Below are 25,762 nucleotides of genomic sequence, written 5' to 3'. Positions count from 1 at the left end.
CTGTCAATTAAAAAAAATTAGTCTCAGGAGACTTAGTTTCCTATTTTTAAAATTGACAAAAACATTTTGGAGCACTACTCAAGTAAGGCATAAGTTATATAAGAATTTCTATTGAACCATGAGCTATACCAAATACACTGCAAAAAGGTTCAGATCAACTTGCATCTCTTTGTTTAATAAATTAAGCCTTGTGAAATGTGTGTGCATGCATTTACAATACTTTAAATTAGGAAAACTGTCACCACAGGCTTTGCTCCTAATGTTTTTTTACATATATATACACAAGTCCAGGTTATACATTGCGTCTGTTGGTATAAAAGTGCATATGACTTAAAACAAAATTCTGGCTTTAACAATGATGTCACTTCAGTAAGTTGCACCCCTTGCTAAATATTTGGTTTATGAAAAGAATACAGTGTTCTAGAAACAAACACAGTTACATGTTTGGAGTATGAAACACGGTTTAAACAATATGCTGGAATTAATATACATTTTTAAAACACATAAGCTTGCATAAATTGCTCAAAGTTAAAAAAAACTCTTGCATTCTCATACAGGAAAAAAATCTCATTCACTGTACACCATATAGTAATCCACATACCCACAAAGAGCAGGTTAAAAACCATTTCTACTACTGGACTCAGTACTGAACTCATACCAGATAAAAATACATATATTCACAACAAATGGAATGTGCATTTATTCATGTCCGACAACCCCGATTTAAATTATTTTAAATTAAATCACCCATAAATTGAGCATAGCATGAAGAAAATAATACTATTTTTAACCAATACAATTTTTAACAATTCATGTCTTTAATTTGGTATGGCCAATTGCTTGCTCTGCATACTGTCTTGGGGAACTGCAGAATGAAAGGAAATCAGTGTGGCTCACCACTACTAGTATGGGAGACAGGTTGGCGACAACTTAGAACACTCTCCTCTCAACCTGTTAGAAACACCATTTCTACATCCCACAAGTCTCAAGTGCAAAAAAATAAGTTAATACTGGTTGAGGACTTGCTGCAGTACTTTTGCACCACAAGCTTACAGACACCTGACAGCTTACTGTTGTGTGGCAAGCAGAGGTAATCCTGGCTGCCTCATGTCCATCCAACACCAGTCACACTGCCCATAATGCACTGCTGTTCAGAAACCCAGGGTAGTTAGTCACTTATAAACCCAGGAGTCCACATGGCAAAGGCTGTTCTACTGGGGTCCATCTTTGTGTCAAATAAGCACTTTTATGGGATGACCAGTTAAAATTATTTTATGATGCATGTGTTAGAAAATTCTTCCTTTTACCAACAGCACAACATCATAATATCTCCTCGAGTCGCAGATGTTTGAATGTCAGAGAAAACGCCATTCTGAACAGTCTTGTCTTTCTGTTAAAAGATTCTGTTAATAAAAACACAGTTGCTGGTAAAATCCATTAAAACAGGTAACAAAGCTAAATTAAAAAACAAACAATATTTAACACGTCTGGTGAAAAATGTAGTAAAGGTAATTCATTCCTGTATTACTGACCATCTTCTCAACAAGCAGAATGTCAGGTGCACCTAAACATTTAAGCTGTATTGGTTTTGTTCAACAAGTGGATATCTGTTCAATCATAAATAAAACATTTTTGTGGTTACCAAAGAAACAAAACACTATGAGTGAAACACTGAAATTATGCCCACATCCAAGGCACAGACAATAGAAAGGTTTAATGAAGCACTCAGACAAAAAAACAAAACATTATCTTCTGTAAAACACTGTTTCACAGCCACATATTTTTAAACCAAAAAACATTTCTTTTGCTGTTATGGACTAGGGATAACAAGAATAAAAAGTGCAAATGACTGCAGAAAAATATACTAGACGTAATGTGTATTTTAGTGGTAACTGGGCAACATTGTGAATAAATTTGCAATGCAAACCTAATCATTGTGGTTCCTGTGATTTGAATTTGGATATAGAGAGTACCTACAAGTTCAACCCAAAAATTAAAATTGTGTTCTTCAATAAGTACATTTGTCTCAAGGCACTGCAATCTGTTAATTTAAAGGAAGGCCAGTGCAAACAGGCATTTGTGCTCCAAAATTAAATATTATGAATTTAATTTTTACTTTAGAAGTTTTATCATCTTGATCAGCCTGTATATTTGTTCCTCACAATATGGGACCATATTGCAACGCGCTCCTATAGTTTTCTTTCCAGGTGGTTTAATAAGCCATTAATTGTACTCGGAGACTCCTAATTTAAATTGCAGGCCAAGGCAGAACCTGACCACAAAAAGAACCTCCTGGATTTAGGATACAAAGGCAGTGTTGTACACTAAGGCATTTTTTGCTTGCAGGTCCTGGATTTATTTTGGAAACATGATTCTAACATGAAACCAGAGACACAACAGTGCTGTCTACTTAGAAATAAAAACACTGAGTTATTTTGCTGCTTGATTTAAAAGCACATGGAGTAAAAACTGTCCATTCACTTGTGAACTCATAGTTTTTTCTATATTAATAAAACAGTTCCCTTCTTTGTCCTGTTAACTTAAAGAGCAATGACTATTCATTGAACTAGATGCAACTGATAAAGCCAACCATTTCCCAGCAAGACCTGATGCTAAAAGTATTTGTTGTGCACTTCCAAAGTCTGAAACCTTTGCAATTAGGTGACCTTGCACTGATGCAAAGTTCAGACTGGATGCCTGTCATGACTTCAAGTGATGAGAGAGGATGGATTTTTGCCTCTGTGGCTACCAATGTCTTCACATCTACTGAGCTCTCACAAAATGTCAGGTTTAGAGTTTGGAACACAAGGCGCACCATGAACTTCTGTTACGGTGTAGTGGAGGCATGAAATTTCACAAACGCTATGGCAGCTAATTCCTTGCAGAACTCCTCCAGCACAATCACTCCTTCCAGTAAAGTCATGTGGTCAATGCTGAAAAAAGGGACAGAAACATAACCCAGTGTTAATCTTTAATGTAAAGAACACCACAAATTACAGAGCTGTACAAATAAAAAAAAATTGTAACTTCAAAGAAGGAAACAAATTACATTGTGTCAATTTTCTAAAAAGGTTACTACAAATTAAGAATTATTCAGAAAAAAGTATAGTACACATTTATCATCATAAATATGATAAACAGTAAGTACAATAGTTTCACATACTGATTCATATTGTTCACTTTAGATTTTAGAAACATCTTTTGCCAGTTTTGCCAGTTACTTCTACAGATAGACTTTTGATATACTTAATCTTTAAATTCAGAAATGACCCAATGTTCGTTTTGTAAGCAATTTGACTCGGTTCACTACTATGACCCTTTTACCAGCTGTAGAGCTGGAGGAGGAAGTACAGAAGGCCCTGTTTTTGGTTTATTCTGCATAATTTTGAGCCATCTGTTCTTTTTACAGAGAGCCTGTGGCTAGGAGGTCATCCAATGGAGGACTGAAACAGTTGTCATGGATTTTATGCAAGGAACTGGTGTTGCTTTAATTAAGAAGATGTCCAACAAAAAAAAACTGCCATTTCATCTCCATTGGATTAAAGAATATTTAATGAGTTAACAGGCAACCCAGTGGGTCCGCTGTTAAGCACTAAGCCGACTCAGGCCCACTCAATTTAGCTGCCTCTGAGCAAGTCTGCTCTTTTGGTCACAGTTGCCTTTGTAAGAGTTACAAACCCAAACTGATTAACTGGTTCATCCAGTCAGAAAACATACTTTAATGTTATTGATGAAAGATCTTGGATTGAATTTACCTTGGACCTTCAGGTTCCAAGCCCAGCAATCGTTTTCTGACCAGCAGAAGTTTTGGAGTAAAATCTGGGATGCGTTGAATTCTTAACATAAGATCACCCACCACCTGACAATACAGAACAATATCAAACTGAGTTATGCAAAATGTTTTATATGAAATATTTATTTTATTCCTGTATTGTGCTATTCAGGTAAAACAGTGACAGATTTTGTGTGCTCTCATTGTTGAGGTGTACGTTATATCTGAAGTGCTTACCCTGACAATGACAGAGAAGAGAGATCTGCAGCATGGAGCCAGGTTGACATATGGGTCTAAGAGGTACTCGTGGATATGAGGGTGGGGAAATAAGGCCAGTTTTGATAACACTGACGTAACTTGTAAATTCACATCGTAGGGCTGAAAGCACAAAAATCCCATGATTAATTAAGAATGGGTTTTATCAAAACATTCCAAGACGATCCCACAACAAATTATACTAATGTAGTGGAAAAAGATTCCCCATTTTAGTCATAAACAAACAGCGACATCCATATAAGGAGAAAAAGGCAGAAGTAACACATAATTTAATGTTTAATGGAAGTGCAAAGTCCTACAAATGCCAACATTTTCATTACAAAGCTTAACAAATTAATAAACTACAATTAAAAAGACAAATACACTTGAATACTAAGAACTTTCCAAAGCACTCGTTTCTCATTTTAAAGAGTTTATTGTCATAAGGAGCTTAAAGCTTCACAAGTTCCAAGTTAATTCAACTAATTGTAATATTGCTTCATACCTGATCAAGGATTCGTCCCATCCTATCAAACAAAGTTTTAAGGAAATGCCCTTCAAAGAATCTGGAATCCAAATTGCATTTTTCAACAGGCTTGGGGGTCCCTGGCCAATCCCATCTCAAACAGATGGCACAGTAATCCCGAAACTGAGGAAATAAGACAAATTCACAATTGCATCGCAATTATATTTAAATTGAGAACATCCTGCATGGATTGTACATTGGTTACAAAGCAATATATAGTCTTACTTTGCACAATAACAATGTAATCAGTGAAACAATACGTACACTGGATATTTAGTTTCTAGTTTAATTCAAATCTATATATATAAATGCATAATAAATAATAATAATAATAATAATAATAATTGCTTACACTTATATAGCACTTTTCTGGACATTCCACTCAAAGCACTTTACAGGTAATGGGGACTCCCCTCCACCACCACCAATGTGCAGCACCCACCTGGATGATGCGACGGCAGCCATAGTGCGCCAGAACGCTCACCACACATCAGCTATCAGTGGGGAGGAGAGCAGAGTAATGAAGCCAATTCATAAGGGGGGATTATTAGGAGGCCATGATTGGTAAGGACCAATGGGAAATTTGGCCAGGGCGTTTTCCTCTTTTCGAGAAACGCCCTGGGATTTTTAATGACCACATAGAGTCAGGACCTCGGTTTTACGTCTCATCCAAAGGACGGCACCTGTTTACAGTATAGTGTCTCCGTCACTATACTGGGGCATTAGGACCCACATGGACCGCAGGGTGAGCACCCCTGCTGGCCCCATTAACACCTCTTCCAGCAGCAACCTTAGTTTTCCCAGGAGGTCTCTCATCCAGGTACTGACCAGGCTCACACCTGCTTAGCTTCAGTGGGTTGCCAGTTGTGAGTTCCAGGGTGATACGGCTGCTGGCATACAGCGCACATCTTTTTTTAACTATATTATATTTGATTCTCCATATATGTGTGTGATCACATATACATGTGCACATATATATATGAACAAAACAGATTCTCAATTTAATATTAACTTAATTTGAATTAAACAAACATCTTCACCTGTCTGTGGGCATCTCTGAGGTAGGTGTCATAGCCTGTGCCTTCCACATGGTATGAAGATTTGGCCTCATCGGGGACTAAACAGAGAAAACTACAGACAGGACAAAAGGTATAGGATTATTTTTCTATAACAAAGGAAGTAGTTTACACAACAGACAGTTCAAGTAGCTGGGAGCTGTACCTATTCACTATCTTGTGGACCTCTGTCTTGCCATCTGGCTTTGTGTGATCTGGCGTCTGAGGTGGTGAAACACTCAGCCAATCGGCACTCGACACCCTGTTGTCAGGGGAAAAGTCTGTGAACAATGGATCTTCCTCCAGGTCTCTGAAAGCACAGTCAGAACAAATGATGATTACTACAACACTTATAAAAAGTGTACAGCTTTACTGTATAAGCTGTTAGGCAGTACATGTAAAGAAAAACGAAAAAATTATCTTCCCCATTTCTGTGCAGGAAATAATAATAATAATTGCTTACACTTATATAGCGCTTTTCTGGACACTCCACTCAAAGGGCTTTACAGGTAATGGGGACTCCCCTCCACCACCACCAATGTGCAGCATCCACCTGGATGATGCGAAGGCAGCCATAGTGCGCCAGAACACTCACCACACATCAGCTATTAGTGGGGAGGAGAGAAGAGCAATGAAGCCAATTCATAGATGGCGATTATTAGGAGGCCATGATTGGTAAGGGCCAATGGGAAATTTGGCCAGGACGACGGGGTTACACCCCTACTCTTTTCGAGAAATGCCTTAGGATTTTTAATGACCACAGAGAGTTAGGACCTTGGTTTTACGTCTCATCTGAAGGACGGCGCCTATTTACAGTATAGTGTCCCTGTCAGTATACTGGGGCATTAGGACCCACATGGACCACAGGGTGAGCGCCCCCTTCTGGCCCCACTAACACCTCTTCCAGCAGCAACCTTTCCCAGGAGGTCTCACATCCAGGTACTGACCAGGCTCATACCTGCTTAGCTTCAGTGGGCTGCCTGTTGTGAAAGGGCTATTATTGTTGTTTACAGTGATTGAATTGTCATGGGTCTCCATTTACCAGGAGATCGCCTTCATGACAGTAGACACTACTCAACAACACATGTGAAAACCAACATTTGATACTGAACCAAGCTTGCAATACAGAATTAAAATATACAGTAAAAAACATAAAACAGATGAACATGCAAACTACAAAATAAAAAAAAAAATCTGTGCACGAAACAAGGCAGAAGCTCTTACACTGCCCCAGGTATCTGGCCGTTTTCCACAACATCTTTGTCCTCTTGACATGGAGGTTTAAACTCGGCATAGTTCCTTTCTTCTAAATTCCGCAGGACTAGGTTGCTGATTATGTGCTCGTTAGGTTTTTGCAAAAGGTGTTCAAACATTCGTAGAGTCATTATACTGATCTGTGAAACAGAAAAACACAACAAGCCAAAGATTCTAAGTGTTTCATAAGACAACCAAAGCTTTTCAGTTACTTAATGTTCTTCCCGCGTTGTTCCCAACACCAGTAGGCTATTTATATAACCTACAACGAAGTTCAATATACCACAAGAAAGAATGAGGACTTTTCTTCTGATATCATAACATTCATTTTCTTTTACCATCTCAGGTTCTTCTTTTTAATAGTATAAGTAAATGGGCAAAGAAAAACAAAAATCTGCCTGTCAGTTTCTCACCTCGTCTGACAGGTGGTCACAGTGCTCAATGAGCCGATGTCTCAGAGGGTATCTGTTGATGTCACGTAGGGTCTCAGGCTCTCTCTGCTCCCCCAGGATGAAGTAAATAGTCTCCTGCAGCAGAGCCTCTGACGTGACCTGACGAATGATGCGATTCAGAAGAGCCGTGGATGTCAAAATGCCAATCTCTGACCTTTGGAGAAAAACATCCAAATTGTACACAATGCAGCACAAGGCAGAAGTGCTTAACAGAATACAGACATCAGGGCTTAAATATCTCTAATCACCTTTTATCACATTCTTAAGAGCCACCTGCTCAGTAAGCATCGTTAGATTAAAATCTATTCCTGTGTTTGCTACGGGTTCCACTGTTTTACTCATTTTGCGATTTTGTAATATATCATGTATTAAGCACAGTTGTATAAGGTTTGTCATACAGATTTTTTTTCATTTCAGGTTTCATTTTTAATGTATTAGAGAAAGAAAAAAATATCATTAAGTACAGGCATTTACACTGCACCCAGATCTTAAATTTCATAGGGATCGGAGTTCTTACAAAGGAGCACCATGGTTGCTAAAACGAACTATTAATATTGTTCTCCAGTTTTATAAATTTAAATGAAATGTCACTTGATTCGTTTTTTAATTGTTTAGACAGTTGATAAAGTCGATAAAGTAAGATATTTTGGATGTACTTGGTTGCAAATGTAGGAAATCCAATAGATTTGCCCTAATAAGAGCAATTCTAGGAGAAAATGACATGTCTTTTTTGCTGCTACATGAGTCCCTTGTGGCTGCCGTGTTCTGGAATGGGGCACTTACGTCTGCATTAATTGGGGCTCCATGACAGAAACAAGGAATCTCTCACGAACCGCTCTTGCGAGCTTAACAGCAGCCATCTGTCGATTAGAAATAAAAAAAAACAGATTTAAGCAGCGAGTTCAATGTTTAGTTCAAAAACACGTCAATGTCAATGTTGCCCTTGCCCAAACACACAATGGATGAGTTGTACAAACTTAGATAAGACCTACATGACTTCTTATCCTGACATCACCGTCAATAACACAAGCACATTCTATGAGATGAGCATTAGCAAAAAAGCAGCAGTGCGGAACTTGTGAGATTCTTACGAATGGTGTAAGAGTCTGTGATGTGGTTTAAAGGATTCCGTACAATGGTGGGGAACCCTGGTTCTTAAAATATCAGGATTCTCTGATTTCATTCCACTTAAGTAATCAATAAAGTGAATACATTTTTGCTAACCTGGCTGCAAATGAACTTTTGTGGAGACTTTGCTCACTTGTGTTTTTGTGCTAGAATTCAACGGGCTCATGAGGCCCTCTTGTGGCTACTTGAGAAGCCACTGCAGGAACTTAACGAAATAAAAAAACTTGAATATTGAAAAGAAGCAGTTAAAATGATAAAAAAGCACAATCATCCAAATGATTGTATTAACAAATCTTCAACACAATTACAAAATCAATCCATTATTCCTGTTGTTTTTAAGGTGATACAAGTATTTGATACTTTATTGATCCCATGAGGGAAATTGCAGTGCAACCACAGCTTAGCATAGTCAACACAGCACAGTGTAATGAAATAATACAACAATACATGCAATACCGTCAGTACAGTCAGTGAGAAGTGCACTAAAAAATAGTTGCTCACAGTATAGAATATACAAAAACCAGAACAGTACACAAAAAGTTGCAATGCACATTATAAATATAAAAAAAATATTGCACAAGTCCCTAGCATACTGTATATTGCACAAAAAAACAGATTTAAGCAGCGAGTTCAATGTTTAGTTCAAAAACACGTCAATGTCAATGTTGCCCTTGCCCAAACACACAATGGATGAGTTGTACAGTCTTATGGCAGAAAGCAAGAACTGGTACAGTTTGGTAATTGTACAGAAATATAGTATGTAGACAGTATGATTATTTTTATTTTCACTGTTTTCAAAAGGGTCGGCCAGAAAAGAAACGGCAATTTTGTTGAACAGAAATACCTTTTGTGCTTCTTTGATGAGCTGATCACAGTAATCCAGCCATGACAAGAAAGAGATAAGAGCTCGCTTGCCAGGGAATGCTGTAGCATCTTCTTTCAGATTGTATGCATCCAAGCTGTCATAAACATTGGACATGGTATTACTTTTCAACTCTTTTAAAACAATCATGTTGCTGCTTCACTTTAAATATGACACGATTTAAATTCAAATCACTAACCACACTATAACAGAGTACAATGCAGTAAGCTTAAAAATGCAATACTATATGCTTAAGGTTTGTGAGTTTACCTCCACTAACATAAAGGATATAATCGAAATTTTGTATTAAGCATGAAAGGTGACCATGACTGATAGGGAACATGCATCTCAAATGATTTCAAAAAAGATCTCAAATGTTTATTTTAAACTTAAGTTAGGATATCAGATAAAATTAAGATATCAGCAGTTCCCACTGAAAGCAAAGGCAAAAACATTTTGTTTTTTGGAATCATGACTATTTCATGGAATTGCTTTTGTTCAAGGTACAGCTAGATCACTTAAGCAAAAATGTTGTCTTTGCTAAAAGACAGAAATACGGGGCCTTGCAAAAGTATCCCCCCCCCCAGAGTTTCCATATTTTATTACTATTAGTTAACCATCTAATCAAGAAACTTAAAAAAAAGACTTCATATTAAACACATGCACAATGTACCCCCAAATGATTAAACAAAACTTGCTGATAGTATATTAATAAATTAGATACCTTGAGAAAATTAAAAGATTCTGAACTGCATAACTACTGAATCCCTTTATTAAGACAACTGCTAATCAAGTCAGGTGTAAAAGAATTGTTTAAAACAACAAAATCCGTCTAATGGCCTGTGTGTGTAATCAAAGCAGTTTAACTCGACACTGCGTGTTTCCTCAAACAAATACTGAATTTCAAGCTAAAACTTACATAATGATATGAAAAATCCTATTATGGAGACCAAGGAACTTTAAAAAGAACAGAGATTAAGTAGCAGAGATTCAGATCTTGAGAAGGTAATTTATCATTTTGAATATAGTAAAGTTCATTATCAAGAAGTGAAATGTGTATCTGGCTGTCTTTATAAACTGATCAGCCTTAAAAAGTAAACAAGAAACTTTGGGGATGCCAAACGCGAAGGCAACAGTGATTTTGAAAGACTTTATGCCTGAGTAGGAGTCACTGTTCATATACTGAAAATATCTAAGTCCTTACACAAAGACAGAATCTCATATGACATACAGTATACTGCAGACATGAGTTAGAAGGTTTTATGATCAAATCAGAGAAAAGGTTAACCTTTTGATTTAAATGCAAATAAATCAGGCAAAAGCCCGGCATAGCATATCAACTAGTCAGCACCATCACAACTGTCAAGAATGAGTGTGGCAGCAACATGTTGTTATTGCGGATGCAGATCATTAGCAGGGGTTCCACAAAACTTGTCACGATTAAAGGAAAACTGCTGGTGAAAGGACAGGTGAATTTTTGAGGAAAATCTGCTTGAGTTGCTAAAATAAGGGTTAAAAAAATTCACATTGCAGCAGTATAATGATCTGAAGGCCAAAGTCAACACAGAACAGTCTGACAAAATAGATTGAATGTCCTTGAGTGGCACAGTTAAAATACCGACTAAAATCAAACGGAAAATTTACTTGTATAGTTAAACTTGGCGATTGCAGTCACTCAATGATTGCATTCCCCAACAAACCTGTCAAACCAGGAACAATTTTATCAGGAAGAATGGACAATTCCATCATCCCACAGCTATTGTGCAGAATGTGCAAAGCTGACAGCAATAACTGCTGCCACCAAGTAGTGACTTGGTGAATTCTTACAGTATGTCATCAACAAAGTTCAATGTATATATAGTCTTGACAGGTTGTGCTGACATTCAATTTCCTCCACACAGACAGTTTTGATCATTACAGTTTTTCATAAAAAAGGTTAATTTGACAAAGAAATACATTGATTGCAATATTACTCAAAGGAGATGAATACATTTGCATGATTCTGTATGTAAATCCTCATAGAATTGTTAGTTTCAGTTCTCTGTGAGCAAGAAGCCGTCAAGGACATCATTCCCAATAAAACACTTGTCTCTCAATCTGTGGTTTGACCTTCAGTAGCTAGAATGGGTTTTCTACAGAGGATATCAGAAGAGCTTGTTTTGTCGTTCAAATTCTTAATTGCTTTGACAGAAATATTTGACAGAGTAGACCATTCACACTTATTACTGTCCCCATCTACAGATTTGGCTAGATGCCATACCAGAGGTAAATGTACTGATCTGTTCTGACCAGCTTCAGAAATGCAGTGCCTTCCAAAACTATTCAGAACCTTGCGCAGTGCATTTTGTCACACTAATGTGTCATGAAACTTTAAAGCTGCAATTAATATTTGCTTTATAAACAAAGTGCTCCATACATTCAAAGCAAACAAAAACAATAGATAATTAATTTAAAAGTCCAATGGAAAAGATTACAGAAATATTCAAACCCTTTGCTATGGCAAACAAATTTATTTAAACAAACAAAATTAATTTAAAGGGGAACTGTAATTCCAATTTCTCAGACCAGCAATTAAATCTCAGTACCAATAACTAATTGACAGTATTGCATAATTTGACAAATTTCAAATTAAGCCTAAAATCCAGAACCTTTTGAAAGTACTGTATTGCTTACAACTACATTGTTGTATTGTTAACCAGTGAAAAATCACTGGTCTTGCTATGGGTGAAAGCAAGAGTTTGCATGAACTGCAATGTGAAAGTGGCCCTTCTAGCTCACTAGTCACTGTAAGCAAATGAGAAACATGGCCTCCTAACAACATTAATCCTTTACTATATATACTATGCTATATATTTACTATACAGTTGTATGCAAAAGTTTGGACACCCCTGGCCAAATTACATGCTTTGTTGATTTTCTAAGTGAAAAGAAGTTAACACAACCTCGGCAGCGAACAAACTTAAACTTGACATATTTCTGATAATTTTAATGCACAGTTACTATTTATTTGCTGAATTTAACAGATTGAAAAAAATAAAACAGTAAATCTGGCACGTGCAAAAGTTTCAGTCAGTACTTAGTAACACTCCCTTTGGCAGAAATCACAGCCTCCAAGTGTTTCTTGTAAACAGCTAACATTCTTTCTATTCTTGTTTTAGGAATTTGTTTCCCACTCTTCCTTGCAGAACTCTCCTAGTCCAGAAATACTCTTAGGTCATCTTGCATGCACTGCATGTTTGAGATCTACGCACAGATTTTCAATAATATTCAAGTCTGGGGACTGTGAAGGCCATTCCAAAACCTTAATCTTTCATTTCTTGAAGTAGTTCATGGCTGATTTTGAGGTATGTTTTGGGTTGTAACGTCTAACCACTTTTCAGCTTTAGTTTCTTCACTGACTGTGGGACATTAGCTTCCAGGATTTGTTGATAGTAGAATCCATTCTTCCCTCTACCTGCACAATATTTCCTGTGCCACTGGCTGCCACACAACCCCAAAGCATAATATATCCACCCCCTGCTTAACAGTTGGCATGGTGTTCTTTTCTTCAAATGCTTCTCTGTTTTTTCTCTAAATGTACCTTTGGTGATTGTAGCCAAAGAGTTCAATTTTTACTTCATCAAACCACAGCACTTGGTTCCAAAACACTTCTGGCTTATTGTGAAGCATACTTCTGATGTTGACTTTTATGATGAGATTGCAGGTAATGTTACCTTCTATTGACTCTTCCATGCAGATCATGATTGTGCAAGCAACGCTGCACAGTGGACCAGTGCACCACTACTCCTGTGCCAGCTAAACCTTCCTGCAGGTACTTTGCAGTGATATGGGGGTTTTGCTTTGCATTCCTGACCAGTCTACAAGCAATTCTATCGGAGATTTTTCTTGGTTTTCCAGATCGTCTTGACTTAAACAGCTCCCCTTAACTTCCATTTCTTAATGACATTTCGGACAGTGGAAATTCAAAGCAAGAAGCGATTAGATATCTTTTTATAGCTATCCCCTGCTTTGTAAGAGTCAATCATCTTTATTTTCTGATCCTCAGTCAGCTGCTTAGAGGAGCCCATGGTTGTTGAGTGTAAGCACAACACCCTGAGAGATTCGAAGAGCCAGAGAATTTATGAAGCTCTGGAATTGTCATCACCTGACTTACTGTACATTAAGGCCTAACGAGTCAATTAAGTTCTGAGACCTTACAAAAAAAATAACACTAGTGGATCAACTGGAAGGGTACCCGACCTTTTGCACATTACCGTTTTATTTTTTTCAATCTGTTAAATTGAGCAAATAAATAGTAACTGTGAATTAATATTTGCAGAAACATTTCAAGTTTAAGTTTGTTCGCTGCAGAGGTTGTGTTAACTTCTTTTTACTTAGAAAATCAACAAAACATGTAATTTGGCCAGGGGTGCCAAAACTTTTGCATAAAACTGTATATACTATATACCCGGGTATACATTTTAAACTACACCACACTGTCAAGAATTTAGCTGTTCAGAACATAGAGGTTGCACAGAAAATAGAGGATCGAATCAGCAGAAAGTCAAAGTGCTTCCTTTTCAAAGGGATATTCAACTAGCCAAGAGATGGATAATAAGCATAGTCACTGATGTTGGTCCCATCGACCACGTACGATCGAATAAGTACAAGCTGTGCAGGAGACATTTCACCCTAGAAATGTTCAAATGTAACATGGTATTGGTATTTGCCAGCTAAACCTTCTCGAAGTCGATGTTGAATTCAACTGCACTCATACAAATCAGTTGTTAGACAACAGGCCGGGCACAATGTGCAAACCTGCTAGAGACTTATACAAAAAGACTTGCGGCTGTAATTTCTATCACAGATGCTTCCACCAAATGCTGAGAACATGGCTCTGCATACTCAGCAATCAACATATTTCAGTTTCTCTCCTTAGTTTTTGGTGGCAATTACTATAACTTAACTTATTCTTACAAGTCTTCAGTGTCAGCAGTCAGGTTTTGAATAAAACTGTTGCATCATTTTAGAATTTTAAAAAACATGACACCAAAGGAAGGGTCTGAATACTTTCTCAAGGCACTATGTATATTATGAAACAGAAAGAACTGATATTTCTGGTCACCAACTGTGCAAATGCAACAAATATTTCACATTTAGACCAAAGGCCACAGCCAAAAGTAACCTTATCCTTACCCTTATCCGCTGATGCAATTAACTTTTGGCAATCAAAAACTTAAAACACACAGAAAACACCTGCCATCTTTCCCTCCACTCTCTTGCTGTGGCAGAGCCACAAAACAACAACAATTGTAGACTACTTTTTGTAAAAAAAAACATTTTAATTTCTTTTGGTTCAGTGACAGTCAACTAAGGGAAAGCTGTTTTGTTTCCCTGATTTAACAGCTCACTAGTCTGAAAAGTACTAATTTGCAAAAAGAAATGTTTTCTCTGATTATACTGAAACATAATCAAACTGTTAATGTCAACTATAATTCTAGGGGGGGAGGGAATAGATTAAATATTTAATGGGTGCGATCTAGGGTCTCCAAGTCAATGCAGCTTGGCACATACAGTGATTCTGAAGCCCAAAATCTTAACTGTCTAATAATTATTAACGGTAACTTCTTAGTTAGCTAAACAGATCAAATTATGTTCTCAGGGGACATATTTGAAAACTCCACAATTGAGTTTGTCACCTCAGTTCTAGATATCAGTCCGATACAAATACATGTTTGAGGAGAAGGGCTAGTTAAGGCTTTTGGGAACTGCACAATGTGACTCAAAAAGCATTGCTGTGAAATTTGAGAGGCACTGTCCTACATCACAACACAGATGAACTTACCCCCAGTTCACTGATTCGACAGTCTCAATGTCCAAGGGATCCATAGACTGTGGAAGAGCTCTGTAGAACACAGTCAGTCTCTCTGTCAGCAGTTCACACAGGGCTGTGTTCTCAGTCAGACACTTAGCAGCTGCAGGTTCAGGTAGGCTTACTAACAACATAAGACCTTCACAAGCCTTCACTACTATCCGACCATCCTGCACAGACCACAGTAAAAGGAGTTAGTGCCGAATACACCCAACATTGTATGGGTTGTAAATCATGTCTTCTTAGCCACACCTCCTGATTTTTAATATGCACTTCAATATTTAGTATTAATTAGAATATTAGAATTTTATGAATAAATATATTAGTACATCTAAGACTGTGAGACTTCTGTACATATCTCAGCAAACTAACAATAATCTTCAGGCTGCAAGTCTATTGAGTGAGTATACTGAAATACCATTCTTTTCCAAGATGACATTTAAGTGCATTTCAATGAACATGAACCAAAGGAAAAACTTGGCAAGAAATCTACAAATCACTCACTGGACTCTTGGTGAGATTGAGTAGGGAGTTGACCAGATTGTAGTTGTGGCTGGAGTGGTTTGCTGCCGCCTCTCCCTCGGAAGACATACCGAGCTGGTTCAATGAAACAGAAACCTCGTCAGCCTGCTGTGAAAGTTCTGTCTCTCTGGCGCTCTCTGCTCCCGTCTTGTCTGCAGCCAGAGGCTGACCAGTATCTGGAGTGGAGGCATTTTTCGCTTTTTCGGGATTACCCAGAAAGCTTTCGGATGCGGGCCCTCTGGCAAAAGATGCTTTTGACTTGTTCTGTAGACAGACATAAGAAGAAACTGAAAAAACAGCTACATCGTTCAAAATTGCATTCAAATCTCTGTTTACTTCATGATATATTTTAAAAACAACAATACTAAAGAAGCTAAGTGCCTTTTCATTTGATGGTTACTGGCAGATATTAAATGCCTTCCACTGCTACAAGCTATTATGAATCTGTTAATGGTGATTAATGACAAAATCAACTCAATGTTTTCAAAGCCCATACTAGCACAGCCCAAGGTTAATGTACTATGTGCAAGCACAAAGGAGTGCATTCAACACAAATGGTGAACCAAACTATCCTGCAGGAAAACTATTGCATCACTCAACTGGGTGGGATGGAATGCAGGGAACTGATGAGATTTAAATGTGTTTGGAGTAGGTTGCAATTAAGCAAAGGGACTGAAGTATGCGGTTTCTAAAGTAAAAATAAAAACACTGCTTTACTATAGCTTGTAACCATAAAGTAATATAAGGTGCAGTTATTTTACCTAAGCACTAATATGGCACTTCATGAAAAACATGTCCTGGATTGCAGCACTAACCATAAGGCAACATCAAAATAAAGATATGATTACAAAAGAATATTTTAAACCAAACTTTTATGATGTAGGCTCCTGGAGAGCAAAGCAAAGAGATCCCAACATATCGTCACCTACTCAGCTCTGTGACACAAGCACACCAAGTGCATTTTATAAACAAGACACAGTCCTAAAGAAACATACCATAAATATTTTCATGTTCCAGAAAAAGACACAATACATTTAAAAACAGAATTTAACATTCAAGCCACTCGTCTTTCAACACATCTCATGCTACACAGCACTTATCTGGAGGCTCAATGATGACTGGAGAGGTGTACCCCTCCCCGACAGCACTGTAAGCCTATAAGTGTCTAGGAAACCATGGGGATTCCTAGCTGACTAATCCCACCCTACACCGGGTGGTGTTCAACCAATTGCCAGTCACAGTCAGCTAGTGACAAGTTCGGACCTGTGATCACAGAGCTTAGACTCTTCTTGGATAAGCACCTTTATCAGTTATGCCACTCGGGGCCATTTTCTGATGCACTTTTCAAATTATTTACAGCAGAATTAAAAGGACTTCTTGAATATCCATTATTCTGAAATTTCCTGGAATAAAAAGCCTTATATATTAAATATGAATTAAAACTTAAAATTTGGTGATTCTTTTATTAAAGCAGTGCTTAGCACTCAGAAGAGGGAGAGTCTGACTTCCTATTGATATGTTGATATGATGTTGTCTTCTCATCTTCAAAACCTCTGCATCATTCTTGGAAAAGCTGAATTACTAAACAAAAAGTATCATATTCAGCTGACAAGTCATGCATTCAGTGAAGAATGGATTGTTCTGAATTGACAGGGCTTTATTATTGCAAGCTGTTGCTAATGCTGTGCAAATAACAAGCAATACACACACTAGATAGTGTTTTATTTTCTTATCATGCATCTACATGTTTCTCACAAGTTACCCAGGAATTTTCTGCAGCTTGGCTCATTTCCTGCCTGCTGCATAAACAATGGAGTACTGGATCCTGGCAAATCTGGCAAACAAGGTTGACATCAGAGAATAAAGTGAAAAAAACTGAAAAACCGGTACTCAGACACTTGATCACAATGGTTAAATATACATACCTCTAGGAAAAAATTGACAAGATAGGGGTCCTGCTTTAGTTTTGCACACACAATACACAGAAACTGTATTTCTTCATTTTCTGTTGGGGCTGCAAGAACTTCTCCACAAAGTCGGACTAATTTCTGGGGAGAAAGAAAATAAATGCCTCGCAATAAGTTATAAAGAGTACTCCCAACTATGACCTAGAAGGTTTTTTGGTAATTTGATTAATTTATTGATGAATTTGTATCATGTGATTCACTGTTGCCGTATCTTGTAGGTTGAGATTTGTTATTAGGACACTAGAAGGCCTCCTCTCTCTTCCAGATTATTCTGTCCATCTATATAGTTTGGATTTTATCAGCTGATGGATCTAACGATCTCTTATAAGTGCTTCTTGAAAGAAGCTGGTTTTAGCTTTGACAATATGGTTAGGCAGCATGTACTGTACCTGGTCACTCTAGTGTAAAGTTTTGGGAACATTCTCAAAATAAAAAAACTTAGCTTCCTATGCTATATGAAGGAGTTTTCACCTTTATCAATTTCTTTCACTCATCAGTTAACTACCACGATCTTCTATAGTTTATAGCATTTAAGTGTTCTTTTGTTGAATTTGTCTTTAAAGGATTATTTCTAATGTGTCTCAGTTCTCTTAAAAATATGCACTGGAGGCAAAATGTCTAGACAACATTGCTCTTAGCTTACTGCCAGCATTGTTTAAAACTAAGAAAAGTTCATTAGATTTTCATACATGCTCACCTGCACAGGTCTGTGTACATTTATATGTGGAAGAAGAGGTTGGCGAATCCTTCCTAATAGCTTGGTATAGAACCCCAAGACCTGCTGTTTCATTCCAGGAGGGCACTGAAAAAGAAGCATTGTTCAGGAATGAGATACTCAGACAGAGAATTGCTGTTTTGCTCATTTTCCTGAAAACACAATGCATATGTGTTGCATGTTGTTAAAGAAGCCAAAATTAGTTAACTAATTTTGTTGTAAACTAAAAATAATTGTGCAGCATGGTTGTACAATTATAATCTGAAAAAAGGAAAATAGTATCAAGAATGGAAAAAGGCCAAAAACAACCTCTTGATAGACATCCATTTCATTACTGTAAAATAGATGAAAGCAATACAGTTACTCCATGAGCTGAACTGATTTCTGCTCGACTTCAAAACAATTATCTCCAGGAGGTGTGTCTACATTTTACAAAACACAAAAACTGCTCAAGGCAGAAGATTGACTTGCCCCTATCAGGTCTATAAACTTGATAATTCAACACAACTGCACTGAAGTCTTTAAAAACAGTCCAAACATATGCACCTTAAAATAACATTCTGGGATGATCCAAATTTTAAGATTCCTAACATTAAGCACAGCTGCATCACATATGGGTGATCTTTTATAGAACTTTTATACATAAATAATGTGAATCCTACTTTTTTTTTATCTTAATAGATGTATTATTTAAGATTAAGGTTTTAGACAGATGAAACCATCCAACAGGTAAGATGATTGTTCTGCAACAAGTTTGCACATTCAAGCACACTTCATCACATTCAATTTGGACGTATTACTTCTATTTAATATGGTAAACATTTCTGTATATGAGATTTCTTTATCATGTTCTGTACTAGTTCTGTTCTATTTGTTGTCGATTTGTCTTAAGTACTGATTTAGGGTTTTTTTTGTTTGTAGATCTTCAAACAGCAAATATTTCTAAACAAGACAAATTACTACCAAGCCCAGATAATTCTTAAACTCTTAAAATAAGAGAAACATTATCCTTAACTACAATCATATTAATGGCTCTTGTTTGGATGGTTTAAGGTGTGGATGAAATTAATTTTTGGTACAATGCAAAGCCAACTAGTGCGGAGTACTGCAGTTGATTACAAACGGGACTTTAAATATAATATTGCTCATGCAAAAAGACCACTGAAGCATTTCCTTCACGATTATTTGGTTATATTTCCTTTCATGCACTTATGGTTTGAGCTCATGTCTGGCATCCTTTAAGTCTAATGGATGGAGTGAGCTTGTTTGCATCACTTAAAATAAAACTTCAATCTAATATTACCAAACACATGAAACACAGTGGACAGTACACCCCCAATTAACAAGTCACTTTTTCCTTACATCAGCTTTTCCCAGAGTGTAGAGTGTCTCAAGGATCTTGTGGTGGAGAAGATACTCCATGCATGGGCCAGTCTCTCCAAACTCCCGCTCATTCTCCTCCTGAATCAAAATGTCTAGCATCTGCTCCAGGTGTGAAGGGATGTTTGTATCTGTCACTGGGGCTTTGTCGTCTGAAAAACAGAGTTGCTGACATTACAAAGAAACTTTACGGACTCACTAAAGTTGATCCACAGTTACGATTAGTGAAAAACTCAAGTCTTTTCTTGGAAAACAATATCACACCACAGCTAATATGCAGTAACAAACTGAAGATCAGTGGCCTCCTAACACCTTTTATTCTACCTGATTTGATCTTGATTTACACATCAAGAACAACTTGAGGGTATTCGGGTAAAGCAATAAAAACAGTGGTTTTGAAACAAATTGCAATGCTTTCCTATTATGACACCTCTTACTACATTATAATTCTCAGTACCTTTTGTATAAAAAAAGTCATTGGGAACTGGTACTTTAAACCAAAATGCCTCACCTGATGTCTCTATGTAGTAGTGTGTGATAGCTTTCCAATGATACACAAAATCCTCCTGCAATGGAAGGGAAGGTGCCAGCTGCAAAACAAACAAAAACAACAATCAAATTTCCTTTCAAAGCAGATAACTTGCTTTTAGAAGTCAATATCGACCAAACACAATTATCAGTCTTCTGTCTGGTTCCGTTCTCTAGAGAACAGTAAGGGTCTAAATAGTATTTTATAGCATTTGTGTAACACTGAAAAGAGTCCTGTACTGTACCGGACAGTTGAGTGGTTATTTTCAATGTTATACAAATGAGCCAAAATCTCAAATGTTTTTCCTGTAGTTGACAAAATTCTATTAAATCCATTATCCCCTTGGGGAAATATGTTTTGTGACAGAGACCAGCACAACAATACAACAAAAGCAAACATCACCAACTAAGAGGTACAAATATTTCAGGAGATAAAATAATGCCTTCATTATTTAAGAATGAGATCGCAGATGATTCCTAAGTCTATTTCCATTATACCTTGGGGTGAACAGGTGTCTCCACTGGGTGTAGCGTAAATTCACAAAGGAGGGGGTTTGCCATGCACTGTACAAGGCTGTTGTCCTTCTTTAGAACCACATGTTTTCAAAGTGTTAAATGGTAATAGCATAGGAATACTTACATTCATTATATAAAATAATAATTTTAACACAATTACAAAATGGTCATCAGTAAGGACATAAACTATAGAATTCTGAAGACTTAATTAGAATCTTGTTAGGTTAATGATAAAGAAATGCAATAATTTAATGATTTCCCTTTGTAGTTAATATGGTTATAAAGACATTCACTAGTTTAGGGACCAGCTTTAATTAATTCGAAAAGTTAAGTGTGGCACTTGTGACAGTAGCAGAGTCTAAATTTAAAGATTCTTTAGGGGAAAAGAAGAGGAAAACATTTGGCCCAGGCATATCCATCCTTCCATTTTCTAATTGTTTTATCCAATACAGGATTGCGGGAGAGCCGGAGCCTCCTATCCCAGCCTGCAACAGGCACAAGGCAGGATACACCCTGGATGGGATGCCAGTCCACTGCAGGGCAGACAGACACAAACACGCAGACACTCACATCAGGGCCAATTTTCCCAGAAGCTAAATTAGCCTACCAGTATGTCTTTGAAAACCTGAGCACCTGGAGGAAATACATGTGAACATGGGGAAAACATACAAACTCCACGCAGATAGCACCCCAGGAACTGAATCCGGATCCCCAGTGCTATGAGGCAGCAATGCTAACTGTGCGTGCTACTATGCTGCCTCCAGGCATATCCAACATTTTTTACTTAGAATATTTTGCATTCAGTATTTACAAAATATTTCTGTAGGGGTACTATGTGTGTACAGAGATATTGGGGAGCAACAGTCCTACATGCATGCATCCCACACTACAATTCGTTTAACATCTATTATTAGAAATTATCAATCTAACATTTGTTTTCATAACTTCGCATAACTTAAAATTAAAGTTTTTGTTTGCAAATGCAATTTCATGGGACACAGAATAGGAGCAATAGGACAACGCAAACTTGACCTTTGTACTGACAACATTAATGCCTATCATGAGGTCATGTAAGCATATCACAGTACATACTGCGAGCCAACCCTCTCTCTGCTTATTTTGAAAGTGCATGTTGATTAATTCAACCTGTAAACTTTAATATATAGGCCTAACCTGCATACTGCAGTATCCACATAGGCAAGAATAATCCCTGATCCCTGATAGTAATGTTTAAGGCTAAAAAAACAGAAAATAAATTCCACTGGCAAGTTAATAAATTCTCAGAAAATGTCAACATACAACTACCTAACTTACAAGTTTCTCTCCACCACAAAATGTTAGGTTGTACATTGTACAAACTGAGTACAAATCAAACTTAATTTTATATCACATTCAAAAAGAAAAAAAAGCTATTAACTTTTCTTCTTAACTGCTTTACAAGACTTAGAAGAAAAGCATTATGTACTGAGACCTTTTTGCTTTTTCTACAACAGCACAGTCCTTTATCATAATAATCAAGCCAAAAGCGAAGGACCCACACCACCTGTCCCCATGCTGTTCAGACGTGTTCCTGTGCTGTTATCAACATAACAGCCACAACAAACTGTTTTTCACAAAAGAAATGAGTGAAGCATTTGCAAAATATAGCTAACGTCATTTTTTCACATATTTCAAGGATTCTCTGGCATATCTCATCAACCTCTTCCTCTGATTGGTAGCTAACAATAGTTTTATTTTTTAATTTGCAGAATAAAATCCTGAGACAAACACAATTTTGTAGAGCAAAAGTACAGGACAAGAGTATATTTTTTATTGGATCTCCGTATCAGGCTTTGTGTTTAACACGTTTTGCGCACAACTGGTAGTAGGAAACACCAATTCTCATTTACAATGGGGGTCTTTTATACAGCACAGACTTTGTGATCACATTTAATGGACTCAGCAATCTGAGTTATGTACCTTGCTCAAGGGTACAGTAGTAGTGTCCTAACGGGGATCTGAATCCACAGTCCTCTGCTCAGTAGGCCACTACTCTATTGTCTTAAAGATACTGTAGATTATCATAATTTATCTAAAAAAAAATATACTACTCCACTATCTCCCAGTTTTGTTCTGGAACTGCAACTGTGCCTTCTGGTTTTTATTCCGTAAAATTACTTACTCTTAATTTGATTAATTGCTTGGTTTTAGCTGTTTTTGCACTCAGAACTTTTTTCATAACTTATTTAAGGGCATTATTTCCAAGAAGCGGATCTATGGTTTAACTTGTTTTAAAATTCTACCACAACTTTCTAAATAACTCTTAATTTATCATCAAATAATGACGTCTTTGTCACACTCCTATGATACGAATACACTGTAACTAATAGACCTATTGATTACACTTCATCTGGTTATACTATAATAAATCTTAAGCGCAGGGGATCTGAAATCTTACATCTGGTACCAAGTTCATGTACATGTACAACCGTGTCGTGCTATTAAACAGCCGAAACTATTTAAAAAAATAGTTCAACGAAAGGTTGGATATAATTAAGAATGAGTTCAGCTGTAAGTAAAGTTAGATTACAATGAGTTTCACCAACACCAGGACTAGGAATCCATGAACATATTAACATGACCGAGAAATCAGCCTTCCAGGACTGTATGCAATCGTCTGTTTTCTTTGTATTCTGAAACCAAAATGCCGTAGATTGCATTAAACTTCAGGTTTCACACGCATCTAGTAAAACTCTTCAGCTAATTTTGTCAAATAATTTATTTTGGCAGCTAGGGCTTATTTTTCAAACATCGTGTGTCAGTTTGAAACAAAAAACAAAACAACTGCTTCACGAATCGAAGCAATGCTAACTGATAAAGCAACAAATTAAAATATATTTATTAAATATAATACGGATAACGTGCATTATACATTAAAAACGTAACATTAAAAATGTTAAACACTGAAGAAACTAGTCTTTACAGCAAAGTAGATATAAGGTTCACATAAACTGTGAACTGCGAAAAATTCAGACTATACACTAACTAAATGTAGTAGTCCTGATGACAGAAAGGTCTAGTGCTAAATTTCCTTAAGGCTGATTAAGGCTAATTGTCCTCGCTGAAATGTAAGCAATGCAATTATTGCTATTCATTATAATTTGTATTAGAACCATAACGGGCCTACTATTTAGATACAGGGTTACTAACAGGAAATTATTCATCCTGTCATCAACTAAAAGGATTATAGGAAATAGACGGAAATATGTTCATAAAACTCATTTAAATGCATATTAAATAACAGAATAGGAAGCACATACTAAAACCTTAACAATTCCCTGCTCTCGTTTAGCGACATTATACACCATTAATATATTAGGCCTATTTCTCTCCGATCTCAATTGTCTCCCAAGCCGTTCTGTCTGTGTCTCCTTACGGCTTGATCAAGTGCACACTCACCGCCTCGACTGCATGCTGGAGGATGGAGGTGAATTTGGAGAACATTTTGTTTTTGGACTGAAGCAGTTTCTCCCGAGAAGACCTAGAGAATTCCTCTATCTTCTTCCTATTGTTGCCGCCGCGATCCAGATTGGAAGTTTCATAAAGGTACCTTAACCCACTAAAAAAATAAAGACAATGAAAACCCCAAGACTGACACAGCCTCAGCTGGATACACTGTAAACAGTCGACACACACAACACCTAGGACACGGTGGCACTTCGGGATTCAGAGCATCTTCTGAACGCTAGAGGGAGCCTGCAAAAAAGGGGAACTCTATCGCCACCTCTAGGTTAAGTAACCTTTCAAATTTGCTTGTTGTATGGGACTGGTTTAGCTTGTTTTACTTCAAAGATTTTTGAGTCTCTAACTATTTAAAACAGTGGTATTGCATGAAGCCCAGCTTACGCACTTCATTTGGTATAGAATTTTGTTCAACTAATCTCATTTTTCATGAGTGTAACGTAGAAATGTGTTTGCAATGTCAACAATTTAGAGCATTCAAAGAAGATTAAACCGAAATGAATGATGTTTAATGTCATTCTTAAAAATAAAGAATTAAAAGCTTAACCAAAGATCAACTGTACTTCCTAAGATAACTGTACCATTAGAGCATAATCTATTTATTCTTACAGAACTCCTTCTGTACTGTAATATATACTTTTTGTGTAGTGTTTTGTGTAATGTTTATTAAATATCTTCATTTTTCATTTTGGCAGAGTATGGTGTTAACAATGGCCTTCTGTTCTGACTCACTTGTAAGTTTGTGCTTTTCTGAAGTGATGAATTAAGTAACATTAGTGACCATATGGAACACTTTACATATTGAACCTTTGTTCACAACAGCATGTAAAATCTGTTTCATTAATTGTTTCTTTAAAGGTCTGCATACATTTTAATCTGTGAATATAACAGTTTGGTGAGAAGTAACAAAAGTGATAGTCTTTATGATAAATTGATTTAATCATAAAGTCAGTATAGAGAATATAGACTAGGTTTGTGAATCACTGTCTATTTCAAGTTTGTAATATTCTTTTTCGTAGGATTTTGCTAATTCAATAGTCTGCTCCTTTCATCCATGCATTTACATAGAAGAGCTCCATTAAATGTGATCACATCTCATAAATCCAAAGCTCAGCTATTCTATTACCGTGCTGTTTTTTCCCCTGGCCATGATTGCATTCTGCAACTGGAACATGCAAGAAAAGGTATTTGTCTAGATTCTGTTTCAGCTTAATTTTGTTCATCTGACGTCAAACAGTTGGGGAATTTGTTCCTGTTCAAAAGTGATTAACCTATATTTCAAGCATTCATTGAGGTGTAACACTCCTTTAAAAATCACCCTTAAAAATTATGTTTTATCACTTAAAAAATGAATATGAGTACTAAGGCAAATGTGTTAAATTCTAAGTGATATAGGAAGTTTCAGGCAAAGGGCAAGTCTAAAGAAAACATGGACAACAACTGGTTCCTCCTAAGTTGCACTTAGGGATGTTATGTTA

At 36.9% G+C, this 25,762-nt stretch overlaps 1 protein-coding gene across 2 annotated transcripts; it reads right to left on the bottom strand.

Annotated features, from left to right (window-relative positions):
- Nucleotides 1-1,695: 1,695 nt before the first annotated feature.
- fhip2a (FHF complex subunit HOOK interacting protein 2) lies at nt 1,696-24,488 on the bottom strand. Of its 2 annotated transcripts, XM_088635894.1 has the most exons (18): nt 24,222-24,488; nt 20,251-20,329; nt 19,722-19,891; nt 18,342-18,446; nt 17,603-17,725; nt 17,440-17,511; nt 15,660-15,941; nt 15,129-15,325; nt 9,287-9,401; nt 8,098-8,174; nt 7,276-7,468; nt 6,833-7,002; nt 5,775-5,918; nt 5,594-5,684; nt 4,533-4,676; nt 4,010-4,150; nt 3,756-3,859; nt 1,696-2,933 (listed from the first exon to the last, which is right to left on the bottom strand). In XM_088635894.1, the coding sequence occupies exons 1-18, from the start codon at nt 24,264-24,266 to the stop codon at nt 2,828-2,830; spliced, it is 2,358 nt and encodes a 785-aa protein (XP_088492020.1). In that variant the 5' UTR covers nt 24,267-24,488; the 3' UTR covers nt 1,696-2,827. The 2 variants fall into 2 exon arrangements, with proteins under 2 accessions (XP_088492020.1, XP_088492019.1); XM_088635893.1 differs by lacking the exon at nt 17,440-17,511 and having other exon boundaries at nt 24,222-24,481.
- Nucleotides 24,489-25,762: the final 1,274 nt, after the last annotated feature.

Source organism: Lepisosteus platostomus, chromosome 6, assembly GCF_059453375.1.
Source record: "Lepisosteus platostomus isolate fLepPlt1 chromosome 6, fLepPlt1.hap1, whole genome shotgun sequence".
Classification (NCBI taxonomy): Eukaryota; Metazoa; Chordata; class Actinopteri; order Semionotiformes; family Lepisosteidae; genus Lepisosteus; species Lepisosteus platostomus.
The sequence above is the reverse complement of the archived record's forward strand: the minus strand, read 5'-3'. Positions and strand labels throughout refer to the sequence as shown.